At 48.7% G+C, this 17,215-nt stretch overlaps 1 protein-coding gene across 1 annotated transcript in view; it reads right to left on the bottom strand.

Annotated features, from left to right (window-relative positions):
* The window catches only part of LOC120020108 (sarcolemmal membrane-associated protein-like), a 93,228-nt gene that overhangs the window by 5,399 nt on the left and 70,614 nt on the right, over positions 1–17,215 (bottom strand). Inside the window, exons 13-14 of the mRNA XM_038963558.1 lie at positions 11,570–11,770; positions 8,397–8,702 (exon numbers count right to left, since the gene is read on the bottom strand). Coding sequence (XP_038819486.1) covers positions 8,397–8,702; positions 11,570–11,770 — 507 coding nt within the window. The remainder of the gene's footprint in view (positions 1–8,396; positions 8,703–11,569; positions 11,771–17,215) is intronic.

The raw sequence follows: 17,215 nt of genomic DNA, 5'->3' as shown, positions 1-17,215 counted from the left end.
CAGCACCGTATAGAGCCACAGCACTAAAACCTTAAGAGACAAAGAAGACTATCCCCACTACCCCTTGGTCGCTCGTCCGCCAATATCCACCCCCCGTCCCCCCAACCACATTCAACTACTAACACAACTAGAGTCTAGTGACGGTTGTTCTACATCACCACTTAGAGGTGGTGACGTGTTCTACATCACCACTAGAGAGTCTAGTGACGTGTTCTACATCACCACTAGAGAGTCTAGTGACGTGTTCTACATCACCGCTAGAGAGTCTAGTGACGTGTTCTACATCACCGCTAGAGAGTCTAGTGACGTGTTCTACATCACCACTAGAGAGTCTAGTGACGTGTTCTACATCACCACTAGAGTCTAGTGACGTGTTCTACATCACCACTAGAGAGTCTAGTGACGTGTTCTACATCACCACTAGAGAGTCTAGTGACGTGTTCTACATCACCACTAGAGAGTCTAGTGACGTGTTCTACATCACCACTAGAGAGTCTGGTGACGTGTTCTACATCACCGCTAGAGAGTCTGGTGACGTGTTCTACATCACCGCTAGAGAGTCTAGTGACGTGTTCTACATCACCGCTAGAGAGTCTAGTGACGTGTTCTACATCACCGCTAGAGAGTCTGGTGACGTGTTCTACATCACCGCTAGAGAGTCTAGTGACGTGTTCTACATCACCGCTAGAGAGTCTAGTGACGTGTTCTACATCACCACTAGAGAGTCTAGTGACGTGTTCTACATCACCACTAGAGAGTCTAGTGACGTGTTCTACATCACCGCTAGAGAGTCTAGTGACGTGTTCTACATCACCGCTAGAGAGTCTAGTGATAGTGACGTGTTCTACATCACCGCTAGAGAGTCTAGTGACGTGTTCTACATCACCGCTAGAGAGTCTAGTGACGTGTTCTACATCACCGCTAGAGAGTCTGGTGACGTGTTCTACATCACCGCTAGAGAGTCTAGTGACGTGTTCTACATCACCGCTAGAGAGTCTGGTGACGTGTTCTACATCACCGCTAGAGAGTCTGGTGACGTGTTCTACATCACCGCTAGAGAGTCTAGGTGACGTGTTCTACATCACCGCTAGAGAGTCTAGTGACGTGTTCTACATCACCGCTAGAGAGTCTGGTGACGTGTTCTACATCACCGCTAGAGAGTCTGGTGACGTGTTCTACATCACCGCTAGAGAGTCTAGTGACGTGTTCTACATCACCGCTAGAGAGTCTGGTGACGTGTTCTACATCACCGCTAGAGAGTCTAGTGACGTGTTCTACATCACCGCTAGAGAGTCTAGTGACGTGTTCTACATCACCGCTAGAGAGTCTGGTGACGTGTTCTACATCACCGCTAGAGAGTCTAGTGACGTGTTCTACATCACCACTAGAGTCTGGTGACGTGTTCAACATCACCACTAGAGAGTCTAGTGACGTGTTCTACATCACCACTAGAGAGTCTAGTGACGTGTTCTACATCACCACTAGAGGTCTAGGTGACGTGTTCTACATCACCACTAAGAGTCTAGTGACGTGTTCTACATCACCACTAGAGAGTCTAGTGACGTGTTCTACATCACCACTAGAGAGTCTAGTGACGTGTTCTACATCACCACTAGAGAGTCTGGTGACGTGTTCTACATCACCACTAGAGAGTCTAGTGACGTGTTCTACATCACCACTAGAGAGTCTAGTGACGTGTTCTACATCACCACTAGAGAGTCTAGTGACGTGTTCTACATCACCGCTAGAGAGTCTAGTGACGTGTTCTACATCACCACTAGAGTCTAGTGACGTGTTCTACATCACCACTAGAGAGTCTAGTGACGTGTTCTACATCACCACTAGAGAGTCTAGTGACGTGTTCTACATCACCACTAGAGAGTCTAGTGACGTGTTCTACATCACCACTAGAGAGTCTAGTGACGTGTTCTACATCACCACTAGAGAGTCTGGTGTCGTGTTCTACATCACCGCTAGAGAGTCTGGTGACGTGTTCTACATCACCGCTAGAGAGTCTAGTGACGTGTTCTACATCACCACTAGAGAGTCTAGTGACGTGTTCTACATCACCACTAGAGAGTCTGGTGACGTGTTCTACATCACCACTAGAGAGTCTAGTGACGTGTTCTACATCACCACTAGAGAGTCTAGTGACGTGTTCTACATCACCACTAGAGAGTCTAGTGACGTGTTCTACATCACCACTAGAGAGTCTAGTGACGTGTTCTACATCACCACTAGAGTCTGGTGACGTGTTCTACATCACCACTAGAGTCTAGTGACGTGTTCTACATCACCACTAGAGAGTCTAGTGACGTGTTCTACATCACCACTAGAGAGTCTGGTGACGTGTTCTACATCACCACTAGAGAGTCTAGTGACGTGTTCTACATCACCACTAGAGAGTCTAGTGACGTGTTCTACATCACCACTAGAGAGTCTAGTGACGTGTTCTACATCACCGCTAGAGAGTCTAGTGACGTGTTCTACATCACCACTAGAGTCTAGTGACGTGTTCTACATCACCACTAGAGTCTAGTGACGTGTTCTACATCACCACTAGAGAGTCTAGTGACGTGTTCTACATCACCACTAGAGAGTCTAGTGACGTGTTCTACATCACCACTAGAGAGTCTAGTGACGTGTTCTACATCACCACTAGAGAGTCTGGTGACGTGTTCTACATCACCGCTAGAGAGTCTGGTGACGTGTTCTACATCACCGCTAGAGAGTCTAGTGACGTGTTCTACATCACCGCTAGAGAGTCTAGTGACGTGTTCTACATCACCGCTAGAGAGTCTGGTGACGTGTTCTACATCACCACTAGAGAGTCTAGTGACGTGTTCTACATCACCACTAGAGAGTCTAGTGACGTGTTCTACATCACCACTAGAGAGTCTAGTGACGTGTTCTACATCACCACTAGAGAGTCTAGTGACGTGTTCTACATCACCGCTAGAGAGTCTAGTGACGTGTTCTACATCACCGCTAGAGAGTCTGGTGACGTGTTCTACATCACCGCTAGAGAGTCTAGTGACGTGTTCTACATCACCGCTAGAGAGTCTGGTGACGTGTTCTACATCACCGCTAGAGAGTCTAGTGACGTGTTCTACATCACCGCTAGAGAGTCTGGTGACGTGTTCTACATCACCGCTAGAGAGTCTAGTGACGTGTTCTACATCACCGCTAGAGAGTCTAGTGACGTGTTCTACATCACCGCTAGAGAGTCTGGTGACGTGTTCTACATCACCGCTAGAGAGTCTGGTGACGTGTTCTACATCACCGCTAGAGAGTCTGGTGACGTGTTCTACATCACCGCTAGAGAGTCTAGTGACGTGTTCTACATCACCGCTAGAGAGTCTAGTGACGTGTTCTACATCACCGCTAGAGAGTCTGGTGACGTGTTCTACATCACCGCTAGAGAGTCTGGTGACGTGTTCTACATCACCGCTAGAGAGTCTAGTGACGTGTTCTACATCACCGCTAGAGAGTCTGGTGACGTGTTCTACATCACCGCTAGAGAGTCTGGTGACGTGTTCTACATCACCGCTAGAGAGTCTAGTGACGTGTTCTACATCACCGCTAGAGAGTCTGGTGACGTGTTCTACATCACCGCTAGAGAGTCTAGTGACGTGTTCTACATCACCGCTAGAGAGTCTAGTGACGTGTTCTACATCACCGCTAGAGAGTCTAGTGACGTGTTCTACATCACCGCTAGAGAGTCTAGTGACGTGTTCTACATCACCGCTAGAGAGTCTAGTGACGTGTTCTACATCACCGCTAGAGAGTCTAGTGACGTGTTCTACATCACCGCTAGAGAGTCTAGTGACGTGTTCTACATCACCGCTAGAGAGTCTAGTGACGTGTTCTACATCACCACTAGAGAGTCTAGTGACGTGTTCTACATCACCGCTAGAGAGTCTAGTGACGTGTTCTACATCACCGCTAGAGAGTCTAGTGACGTGTTCTACATCACCGCTAGAGAGTCTAGTGACGTGTTCTACATCACCACTAGAGAGTCTAGTGACGTGTTCTACATCACCACTAGAGAGTCTGGTGACGTGTTCTACATCACCACTAGAGAGTCTGGTGACGTGTTCTACATCACCACTAGAGAGTCTAGTGACGTGTTCTACATCACCACTAGAGAGTCTGGTGACGTGTTCTACATCACCACTAGAGTCTGGTGACGTGTTCTACATCACCACTAGAGAGTCTAGTGACGTGTTCTACATCACCACTAGAGTCTGGTGACGTGTTCTACATCACCACTAGAGTCTAGTGACGTGTTCTACATCACCACTAGAGAGTCTGGTGACGTGTTCTACATCACCACTAGAGAGTCTGGTGACGTGTTCTACATCACCACTAGAGAGTCTGGTGACGTGTTCTACATCACCACTAGAGAGTCTAGTGACGTGTTCTACATCACCACTAGAGAGTCTAGTGACGTGTTCTACATCACCACTAGAGAGTCTAGTGACGTGTTCTACATCACCACTAGAGAGTCTAGTGACGTGTTCTACATCACCACTAGAGAGTCTAGTGACGTGTTCTACATCACCACTAGAGAGTCTAGTGACGTGTTCTACATCACCACTAGAGTCTAGTGACGTGTTCTACATCCCCACTAGAGAGTCTGGTGACGTGTTCTACATCACCGCTAGAGAGTCTGGTGACGTGTTCTACATCACCACTAGAGAGTCTGGTGACGTGTTCTACATCACCGCTAGAGAGTCTGGTGACGTGTTCTACATCACCGCTAGAGAGTCTGGTGACGTGTTCTACATCACCGCTAGAGAGTCTAGTGACGTGTTCTACATCACCGCTAGAGAGTCTGGTGACGTGTTCTACATCACCGCTAGAGAGTCTAGTGACGTGTTCTACATCACCGCTAGAGAGTCTAGTGACGTGTTCTACATCACCACTAGAGAGTCTAGTGACGTGTTCTACATCACCACTAGAGAGTCTGGTGACGTGTTCTACATCACCACTAGAGAGTCTAGTGACGTGTTCTACATCACCACTAGAGAGTCTAGTGACGTGTTCTACATCACCACTAGAGAGTCTAGTGACGTGTTCTACATCACCACTAGAGAGTCTAGTGACGTGTTCTACATCACCACTAGAGTCTAGTGACGTGTTCTACATCACCACTAGAGAGTCTAGTGACGTGTTCTACATCACCGCTAGAGAGTCTAGTGACGTGTTCTACATCACCACTAGAGAGTCTAGTGACGTGTTCTACATCACCACTAGAGAGTCTAGTGACGTGTTCTACATCACCACTAGAGAGTCTAGTGACGTGTTCTACATCACCACTAGAGTCTGGTGACGTGTTCTACATCACCACTAGAGAGTCTAGTGACGTGTTCTACATCACCACTAGAGAGTCTAGTGACGTGTTCTACATCACCACTAGAGAGTCTAGTGACGTGTTCTACATCACCACTAGAGAGTCTAGTGACGTGTTCTACATCACCACTAGAGAGTCTAGTGACGTGTTCTACATCACCACTAGAGTCTAGTGACGTGTTCTACATCACCACTAGAGAGTCTAGTGACGTGTTCTACATCACCACTAGAGAGTCTAGTGACGTGTTCTACATCACCACTAGAGTCTGGTGACGTGTTCTACATCACCACTAGAGTCTGGTGACGTGTTCTACATCACCACTAGAGTCTAGTGACGTGTTCTACATCACCACTAGAGAGTCTAGTGACGTGTTCTACATCACCACTAGAGAGTCTAGTGACGTGTTCTACATCACCACTAGAGAGTCTAGTGACGTGTTCTACATCACCACTAGAGAGTCTGGTGACGTGTTCTACATCACCACTAAAGAGTCTGGTGACGTGTTCTACATCACCACTAGAGAGTCTAGTGACGTGTTCTACATCACCACTAGAGAGTCTGGTGACGTGTTCTACATCACCACTAGAGAGTCTGGTGACGTGTTCTACATCACCACTAGAGAGTCTAGTGACGTGTTCTACATCACCACTAGAGAGTCTAGTGACGTGTTCTACATCACCACTAGAGAGTCTAGTGACGTGTTCTACATCACCACTAGAGAGTCTAGTGACGTGTTCTACATCACCACTAGAGAGTCTAGTGACGTGTTCTACATCACCACTAGAGAGTCTAGTGACGTGTTCTACATCACCACTAGAGAGTCTAGTGACGTGTTCTACATCCCCACTAGAGAGTCTGGTGACGTGTTCTACATCACCACTAGAGAGTCTAGTGACGTGTTCTACATCACCACTAGAGAGTCTAGTGACGTGTTCTACATCACCACTAGAGAGTCTAGTGACGTGTTCTACATCACCACTAGAGAGTCTAGTGACGTGTTCTACATCACCGCTAGAGAGTCTAGTGACGTGTTCTACATCACCGCTAGAGAGTCTGGTGACGTGTTCTACATCACCGCTAGAGAGTCTAGTGACGTGTTCTACATCACCGCTAGAGAGTCTGGTGACGTGTTCTACATCACCGCTAGAGAGTCTGGTGACGTGTTCTACATCACCACTAGAGAGTCTGGTGACGTGTTCTACATCACCACTAGAGAGTCTAGTGACGTGTTCTACATCACCACTAGAGAGTCTGGTGACGTGTTCTACATCACCACTAGAGAGTCTGGTGACGTGTTCTACATCACCACTAGAGAGTCTAGTGACGTGTTCTACATCACCACTAGAGAGTCTAGTGACGTGTTCTACATCACCACTAGAGAGTCTAGTGACGTGTTCTACATCACCGCTAGAGAGTCTAGTGACGTGTTCTACATCACCACTAGAGAGTCTGGTGACGTGTTCTACATCACCACTAGAGAGTCTAGTGACGTGTTCTACATCACCACTAGAGAGTCTAGTGACGTGTTCTACATCACCACTAGAGAGTCTGGTGACGTGTTCTACATCACCACTAGAGAGTCTAGTGACGTGTTCTACATCACCACTAGAGAGTCTAGTGACGTGTTCTACATCACCACTAGAGAGTCTAGTGACGTGTTCTACATCACCACTAGAGAGTCTAGTGACGTGTTCTACATCACCACTAGAGAGTCTAGTGACGTGTTCTACATCACCACTAGAGAGTCTAGTGACGTGTTCTACATCACCACTAGAGAGTCTAGTGACGTGTTCTACATCACCACTAGAGAGTCTAGTGACGTGTTCTACATCACCACTAGAGAGTCTGGTGACGTGTTCTACATCACCACTAGAGAGTCTAGTGACGTGTTCTACATCACCACTAGAGTCTGGTGACGTGTTCTACATCACCACTAGAGTCTAGTGACGTGTTCTACATCACCACTAGAGAGTCTGGTGACGTGTTCTACATCACCACTAGAGAGTCTGGTGACGTGTTCTACATCACCACTAGAGAGTCTAGTGACGTGTTCTACATCACCACTAGAGAGTCTAGTGACGTGTTCTACATCACCACTAGAGAGTCTAGTGACGTGTTCTACATCACCACTAGAGAGTCTAGTGACGTGTTCTACATCACCACTAGAGTCTAGTGACGTGTTCTACATCACCACTAGAGAGTCTAGTGACGTGTTCTACATCACCGCTAGAGAGTCTGGTGACGTGTTCTACATCACCACTAGAGAGTCTAGTGACGTGTTCTACATCACCGCTAGAGAGTCTGGTGACGTGTTCTACATCACCACTAGAGAGTCTAGTGACGTGTTCTACATCACCACTAGAGTCTAGTGACGTGTTCTACATCACCACTAGAGAGTCTAGTGACGTGTTCTACATCACCGCTATAGAGTCTGGTGACGTGTTCTACATCACCACTAGAGAGTCTAGTGACGTGTTCTACATCACCGCTAGAGAGTCTAGTGACGTGTTCTACATCACCACTAGAGTGAGCCAGACATTAGAAATAAAACAACTTTTAATCGTTGTCGTATTGAAAAGTGCAACAGCAAACTGGACTGATGACAATTAAACATGTCAGGACAGTCATTTGCCTTTCTTTTTTTTGTTGGTGCTCCTTACTTTTTGAAGTTAGATTAACATAGTATCGTAATGTACCTTGTAGATCGTTAGTACTCTGCTGGTGCAGGCTCTGCGGTTGGAAGGGTTAGGGGTCAGTGATTAGGTTTAGTATAGTATCGTACCTTGTAGATCGTTAGTACTCTGCTGGTGCAGGCTCTGCTGTTGGAAGGGTTAGGGGTCAGTGATTAGGTTTAGTATAGTATCGTACCTTGTAGATCGTTAGTACTCTGCTGGTGCAGGCTCTGCGGTTGGAAGGGTTAGGGGTCAGTGATTAGGTTTAGTATAGTAATGTACCTTGTAGATCGTTAGTACTCTGCTGGTGCAGGCTCTGCGGTTGGAAGGGTTAGGGGTCAGTGATTAGGTTTAGTATAGTATCGTACCTTGTAGATCGTTAGTACTCTGCTGGTGCAGGCTCTGCTGTTGGAAGGTGGCCTGCAGGGAGTTGATCTCCTGTTCGTATTTGGACGCAGCCTGACGCCACTTCTCCAGCTCGGCCGTGACACCTCCCAGGTCCCTCTGCAGGGCGGAGATGTCTCGCTCCCTCTCGGCCGTGGCGGCCTCCATGGCGTGGTGGAGAACTAGCACCTCCTCCTGAGCCGAGTACAGCTCCTCCTGTGTGCTGCTGACGCTGCTCTCTCTTTGCTCCTTCAGCTCCTCCATGTCTACCGCTAGCTTCCCCAACTGACCTGGAAACAGATGGTATACACTATATAATAGAACAACTCTTTCCATGACATACACTGACCAAGTGAATTCTATGATCCCTTATTGATGTCACCTGTTAAATCCACTTCAAATCAGTGTAGATGAAGGGGAGGAGAAAGGTTAAAGATGGATTTTTAAGCCTTTTGATAATTGAGACATGGATTGTGTACATGTGCCATTCAGAGGGTGAATGGTAGTAGGTGCCAGGCGAACCGGTTTGTTTTCCAGAACTGCAGAGCTACTGGGTTTATAACGCTCAACAGTTTCCTGTGTGTATCAAGAATGGTCCTCCACCCAAAGGACCTCCAGCCAACTTGACAACTGTGGGAAGCATTGGAGTCAACACGGGCCAGCATCCCTGTGGAACGCTTTCAACACCTTGTAGAGTCCATGCCCCGACGAATTGAGGCTGTTCTGAGTGCAACTCATTAATAGGAAGATGTCCTTCATGTTTTGTACACTCAGTGTACACTACAAGGCCAAAAGTATGTTGACACCTGCTCTTCGAACATCTCATTCCAAAATCTTGGGCATTACCATAGAGTTGGTCCCCCCTTTACTGCTATAACAGCCTCCACTCTTCAGGCTTTCCACCAGACAACCTCACTTTGTGCACAGGGGAATTGTCATGCTGAAACAGGAAAGGGCCTTCCCCAAACTGTTGCCACAAAGTTGGAAGCACAGAATCGTCTATAATGTAATTTCCTGCTGAAGCGCTAAGATTTCCCTTCACTGGAACTAAGGGGCCTGAACCATGAAAAACAGCCACAGACCATTATTCCTAGTCCACCAAACTTTACAGTTGGCACTATGCAGTCGGGCAGGTAGCGTTCACCAGGCATCCGCCAAACCCAGATTTGTCCATCGGACTGCCAGATGGTGAGTGATTCATTACTCCAGAAAATACGTTTTCACTGCTCCAGAGTCCAATGGCGGCAAGCTTTACACTACTCCAGCCGACGCTTGGCATTGCGCATGGTGATCTTAGGCTTGTGTGCGGCTGCTCGGCCATGGAAACCCATTTCATGAAGCTCCCGACGAACAATTCTTTGGAAGCAACGTAGTGAGTGTTCCAACCCGAAGACAAACGCGCTCCAGAAAGCGGCGGTCCCGTTCGGTTGTGTGGTCTACCACTTCGCGGCTTAGCCGTTGTTGCTCCTAGACGTTTACACTTCACAATAACAGCACTTACAGTTGACTCTAGCATGGCAGAAATGTATAATTGTTTAATAAAAAAAAATACTAAACAACTGAAACAATTTACTCAGTACTTTGTTGAAGCACCTTTGGCAGCGATTACAGCCTCGATTCTTCTTGGGTATGACGCTACGAGCTTGGCACACCTGTATTTGGGGAGTTTCTCACATTCTTCTCTGCAGATCCTCTCAAGCGCTGTCGGGTTGGATGGGGAGCGTCACGGCACAGCTATTTTCAGGTCTCTCCAGAGATGTTCGATCAGGTTCAAATCTGGGCTCTTGATGGGCCACTCAAAGACATGTCCCGAAGCCACTCCTGCGTTGTCTTGGCTGTGTGCTTAGGGTCATTGTCCTGTTGGAAGGTGAAACTTCACCTCAGTCGGAGGTCCTGAGCGCTCTGGAGCAGGTTTTCATCGAGGATCTCTCTGTGCTTTGCTCCGTTCATCTTTCCCTCGATCCTGACTAGTCTCCCAGTCCCTGCCACTGAAAAACATCCCCACAGCATGATGCTGCCACCACCATGCTTCACCGTAGGGATGGTGCCAAGTTTATCCAGACGTGACGCTTTGCAGTCAGGCCAAAGAGTTCAATCTTGGTTTCATCAGACCAGAGAATGTTGTTTCTCACAGTCAGAGTCCTTTAGGTGCCTTTTGGCAAACTCCAAACGGGCTGTCGTGCCTTTTACTGAGGAGTGGCTTCCGTCTGGCCACTCTACCATAAAGGCCTGAGTGGTGGAGTGCTGCAGAGATGGTTGTCCTTCTGGAAGGTTCTCCCATCTCCACAGAGGAACTCTGGAGCTCTGTCAGGGTGACCATTGGGTGCTTGGTCACCTCCCTGACCAATGCCGTTCTACACCGATTGCTTAGTTTGGCCGGGCGGCCAGCTCTAGGAAGAGTCTTGGTGGTTCCAAACTTCTTCCATTTAAGAATGATGGAGGCCACTATGTTCTTGGGGACCTTCAATGCTGCAGACATTTTTTTGGTACCCTTCCCCAGATCTGTACATCGACACAATCCTGTCTCGGAGCTCTACGGACAATTCCTTCAATCCCCTTGCTTGGTTTTAGCTCTGACCTGCACCGTCAACTGTGTGACCTTATATAGACATGGGCTTTCCTTTCAAAATCATGTCCAATCATCTTAAGGATGATCAATGGAAACAAGATGCACCTGAGCTCAATTCAAAGGGTCTGAATACTTATATTATAATATTTATATTTAATACATTTGCAAAAATGTCTAAAAACGTATTCGCTTTGTCATTTTGGGTTGTTGTGTGTCGATTGATGAGAAATAAATCCTAATTTTAGAATAAGGCTGTAGCGTAACAAAATTTAGAAAAAGTCAAGGGGTCTGAATACTTTCCAAAGGCATTGTATGTGTGTGTGTGTATGTGATCCAAGTCATAGTTTTTATTTTATTTAACTAGGCAAGTCAGTTAAGAGCAAATTCGTATTTTCAATGACGGCCTAGGAACAGTGGGTTAACTGCCTTGTTCAGGGGCAGAACGACAGATTTTTACCTTGTCAGCTCGGGGACTCGATCTAGGAACCTTTCAGTTTATTACTAGTCCAACGCTCTAACCACTAGGCTACCTGTCGCCCCAAGGTTAACTCTACTCCCTCTGCAGGTACCGATCGGTACTATACTCACTCTGTAGGTACTGGATCTGCTTGGCTGACTCCTCAGTCTGCTGCTTGTTACTCCTCCTCTCCTCTTCCAGTAAGGCCTGGAGCTCCAGACACTTCTGCTTGCCTGTGTTGGCCAACTCCTGGGTCTCCAGCAGTTCTTTGTGGAGGTGGTGAATCACCTGCTCTCTGTCCCTAGGCTCCAGGTTGGCCATCCGCAGCTCATCTAGACCGGGATGGACAGGTGGGATAAAGTTAGATATAGGCATAGAGGAAAGTAAAGAGATGAGGGTGCTAGAGCGGTGGGTGGGATCTGAACCCATGCTGGCAGCTGTAATGCAGAGGCTGGGGCTTAGATTGAAAGGCCACCCAGGCCACAGAAAAACTTCTAATCAAAGTCAGTTGTGTATTTATGTTTTCATCATTGATCAGGAAGTTCTGGATAGGGTTGGGCAGTGTGGAGATGTCCATACCGTCATACCGGTTCTGTACCATACAGAGGTATATGGTATTCCCCAATGTGTACAGAAGAAGCGCTATTTAAAATAAGACAGGGATCTGGATCCAGGACGGGGTTGAACATCTCAGCTGTTACCAAGAAGCTTGATCTTGACAGCTAGCAAGTTAACAAACCACATGCATAGCTGGAGCCCTGAGCAGGATAATTTCACACTTCTTAGATTTCTTAGTTATACTTCACTGAATAGTTACACGCACTGGCGTAGCAAACATCTCTGCGAGACGTCGGTATTTCGAAATACCCCAGCATACGGTATATCGCCAAGCCTAGATACGGACATCTGTACCGTATCTGTATAGCCACGTGGCTGGCTGCCTGTTGCTCAAATTATTTGTGACACACTACAGTGATGAATAATCAACCATGGCTCGGCCTCAGTCCCTAATTAATACCGGTCCGCGTGGGAGTATTTTAAGTCCTTTCAGATGGGGACCCACTCCTCGACCAGCCCATTCGTACCCTTACCCACTCCGGTCCTTCCATGAAATTTTTTGCACTTGGGGAAAATGTTGGAAGAGCGTTTCCACCCCCCTGTAACCCGACCCCCTCCAGCAGCCACTCCGTCAGGGTCCACCACCCTGTAACCCTACCCCCTCCAGCAGCTACTCAGTCAGGGTCCACCACCCCAACCCCTCCAGCAGCCACTCCGTCAGGGTCCACCACCCTGTAACCCTACCCCCTCCAGCAGCTACTCAGTCAGGGTCCACCACCCTGTAACCCTACCCCCTCCAGCAGCTACTCAGTCAGGGTCCACCACCCCAACCCCTCCAGCAGCCACTCCGTCAGGGTCCACCACCCCAACCCCTCCAGCAGCCACTCCGTCAGGGTCCACCACCCCAACCCCTCCAGCAGCCACTCCATCAGGGTCCACCACCCCAACCCCTCCAGCAGCCACTCCATCAGGGTCCACCACCCCAACCCCTCCAGCAGCCACTCCGTCAGGGTCCACCACCCCAACCCCTCCAGCAGCCACTCCATCAGGGTCCACCACCCCAACCCCTCCAGCAGCCACTCCGTCAGGGTCCACCACCCCAACCCCTCCAGCAGCCACTCCGTCAGGGTCCACCACCCCAACCCCAACCCCTCCAGCAGCCACTCCGTCAGGGTCCACCACCCCAACCCCTCCAGCAGCCACTCCGTCAGGGTCCACCACCCCAACCCCTCCAGCAGCCACTCCGTCAGGGTCCACCACCCCAACCCCTCCCGCAGCCACTCCGTCAGGGTCCACCCCCCCAACCCCTCCAGCAGCCACTCCGTCAGGGTCCACCACCCCAACCCCTCCAGCAGCCACTCCGTCAGGGTCCACCACCCCAACCCCTCCAGCAGCCACTCCGTCAGGGTCCACCACCCCAACCCCTCCAGCAGCCACTCCGTCAGGGTCCACCACCCCAACCCCTCCAGCAGCCACTCCGTCAGGGTCCACCACCCCAACCCCTCCAGCAGCCACTCCGTCAGGGTCCACCACCCCAACCCCTCCAGCAGCCACTCCGTCAGGGTCCACCACCCCAACCCCTCCAGCAGCCACTCCGTCAGGGTCCACCACCCCAACCCCTCCAGCAGCCACTCCGTCAGGGTCCACCACCCCAACCCCTCCAGCAGCCACTCCGTCAGGGTCCACCACCCCAACCCCTCCAGCAGCCACTCCGTCAGGGTCCACCAACCCAACCCCTCCAGCAGCCACTCCGTCAGGGTCCACCACCCCAACCCCTCCAGCAGCCACTCCGTCAGGGTCCACCACCCCAACCCCTCCAGCAGCCACTCCGTCAGGGTCCACCACCCCAACCCCTCCAGCAGCCACTCCGTCAGGGTCCACCACACCAACCCCTCCAGCAGCCACTCCATCAGGGTCCACCACCCCAACCCCTCCAGCAGCCACTCCGTCAGGGTCCACCACACCAACCCCTCCAGCAGCCACTCCATCAGGGTACACCACCTCAACCCCTCCAGCAGCCACTCCGTCAGGGTCCACCACCTCAACCCCTCCAGCAGCCACTCCGTCAGGGTCCACCACACCAACCCCTCCAGCAGCCACTCCATCAGGGTCCACCACCCCAACCCCTCCAGCAGCCACTCCGTCAGGGTCCACCACCCCAACCCCTCCAGCAGCCACTCCGTCAGGGTCCACCACCTCAACCCTAATCCCCCCAGCAGCCACTCCGTCAGGGTCCACCACCCCAACCCCTCCAGCAGCCACTCCGTCAGGGTCCACCACCCCAACCCCTCCAGCAGCCACTCCGTCAGGGTCCACCACCCTAATCCCCCCAGCAGCCACTCCGTCAGGGTACACCACCCCAACCCCTCCAGCAGCCACTCCATCAGGGTCCACCACCCCAACCCTAATCCCTCCAGCAGCCACTCCGTCAGGGTCCACCACCCCAACCCTAATCCCTCCAGCAGCCACTCAGTCAGAGTTCACCCCTCCCTCCTCCAGACAAATCCATTTATTTTTATTTTAAAACAGGTGACTGAAGATGGGACGGCCGGGCGTGTGGTCGAGACCGTTTCTGCGGTAACATGGACCCTTTACAACATGATAAAACTTTGTTACTCCTTGCTGAAACAAGCAAGGTGTTCCCAAGGTTGCCTAGGGAACGTGCTCCACAACGCAGCACACAGGAATAGAACCGCTACATCTGCGATTACATCTGCATAATGTGTACGCGACCAATAACATTTGATATTTGGCAATGATTACTACAAGTTTAGATAACCGGGCAAGATTAACTTACCAATGTACATTTTTTTACTGACATGGCAAATTGAGTGGCTATTTTTTTTATCTTACCTTTATTTAACTAGGCAAGTCAGTTAATAACAAATTCTTATTTTCAATGACGGCCTACCAGGTAAAAGTGGGTTTAACAGCCTTGTTCAGGGACAGAACGACAGATTTGTACCTTGTCGGCTCGGGATTTGATCTTGCAACCTTTCGGTTACTAGTCCAACGCTCTAACCACTAGGCTACGCTGCCAACTCTACACTCTAACCACTAGGCTACGCTGCCACCTCTACACTCTAACCACTAGGCTACGCTGCCACCTCTACACTCTAACCACTAGGCTACGCTGCCACCTCTACACTCTAACCACTAGGCTACGCTGCCACCTCTACACTCTAACCACTAGGCTACGCTGCCACCTCTACACTCTAACCACTAGGCTACGCTGGCGCCCCGCTATCAGTGACTGACAAAACAAGAGAAATACTGCTGATTCATAATCTAATAGTGAAATTGCACCTATTCTACCTCTCAACAGTAAGTTGATACCCTGACTGAGTTCCTCCACCCAAAAAAAGTGTGACGTCGCTTATGCCTGGAACCGGCCCTGTGGATGCGTGACATGACATCCATGCTGTGCAAGTTACCTCCGTGCTCTGGCTTCTCTTGACTAATTGGTTTACATTCCAACAACGTGCCGACAACAGTACAGAGCCCTGCAGTGCATTAATTGGGACAGCAGCAGGATCAGCGACATGTGGTTTGCACGCAGGAGAAACAGCAGCAGCACAGACAGCTGTTAATGCTTAAGGTATGAGATCTATTCCAGAACAATGTAACAGCTGTTGATGCTTAAGGTATGAGATCTATTCCAGAACAAGGTAACAGCTGTTGATACTGAAGGTATGAGATCTATTCCAGAACAATGTAACAGCTGTTGATGCTTAAGGTATGAGATCTATTCCAGAACAAGGTAACAGCTGTTGATACTGAAGGTATAATATCTATTCCAGAACAAGGTAACAGCTGTTGATACTGAAGGTATGAGATCTATTCCAGAACAAGGTAACAGCTGTTGATACTGAAGGTATGAGATCTATTCCAGAACAAGGTAACAGCTGTTGATACTGAAGGTATGAGATCTATTCCAGAACAAGGTAACAGCTGTTGATACTGAAGGTATAATATCTATTCCAGAACAAGGTAACAGCTGTTGATACTGAAGGTATGAGATCTATTCCAGAACAAGGTAACAGCTGTTGATACTGAAGGTATGAGATCTATTCCAGAACAAGGTAACAGCTGTTGATACTGAAGGTATAATATCTATTCCAGAACAAGGTAACAGCTGTTGATACTGAAGGTATGAGATCTATTCCAGAACAAGGTAACAGCTGTTGATACTGAAGGTATGAGATCTATTCCAGAACAAGGTAACAGCTGTTGATGCTGAAGGTATGAGATCTATTCCAGAACAAGGTAACAGCTGTTGATGCTGAAGGTATGAGATCTATTCCAGAACAATGTAACAGCTGTTAATGCTGAAGGTATAATATCTATTCTAGCAGCCTGATTAATGCAATGGGATGTTGTTGAGACTGTCTTAATGCACTAATCTGGAGCATGTGGTGAAATAACAGGTGTATTTTAATTAAGAATGGGCTCTAATCAAACTGCACAGCTCTGTAAAGTGGCTGCGTACTTTGGTTAACTGCAGTGACAATGCCAATTGAGTCCCCCAGGCAACAGCCTGGTTTGGCCTCCCCATCCCACCCCAAAGCTCCATATATACAGTACTGGTCAAAAGCTTTAAAACACCTACTCATTCAAGGGTTTTTCTTTATTTTTTTAAACTATTTTCTACATTGTAGAATAATAGTGAAGACATCAACACTTTGAAACACATATGGAGTCATGTAGTAACCAAAAAAAGTGTTTAACAAATCCAAATATATTTTCATATATTCTATATTCTTCATATAGCCACCCTTTGTCTTGAAAGTTTTGCACTCTTGGCATTCTCTCAACCAGCTTCATGAGGTAGTCACCTGGAATGTGGGATAGGGAGTGGTATTTTGAGGTCCGGATGAAAAGCGTGCCCAAAGTAAACTGCCTGCTACTCAGGCCCAGAAGCTAGGATATGCATATATTGGTAGATTTATAGAAAACACTCAAGTTTCTAAAACTGTTAAAATAATGTTTCCAAGCTCGTGACTGAGAGCGCGTTCTTTGGATTTTTCTCTGGTAAAGACAATACCGATTCTCCGTCTTGTTTATTTGCGTATTAGGGTACCTAAGGTTTGATTATAAACGTTGATTGGTTGATTGACTTGTCTTTAAGACATGAAGGTCAGTCAATCCGTAAAATTTCAAGAACTTTTCTTCAAGTGCAGTCGCAAAAAACATCAAGCGCTATGATGAAACTGGCTCTC

Source organism: Salvelinus namaycush, chromosome 2 (genome assembly GCF_016432855.1).
Source record: "Salvelinus namaycush isolate Seneca chromosome 2, SaNama_1.0, whole genome shotgun sequence".
NCBI lineage: Eukaryota > Metazoa > Chordata > Actinopteri > Salmoniformes > Salmonidae > Salvelinus > Salvelinus namaycush.
The sequence above is the reverse complement of the archived record's forward strand: the minus strand, read 5'-3'. Positions and strand labels throughout refer to the sequence as shown.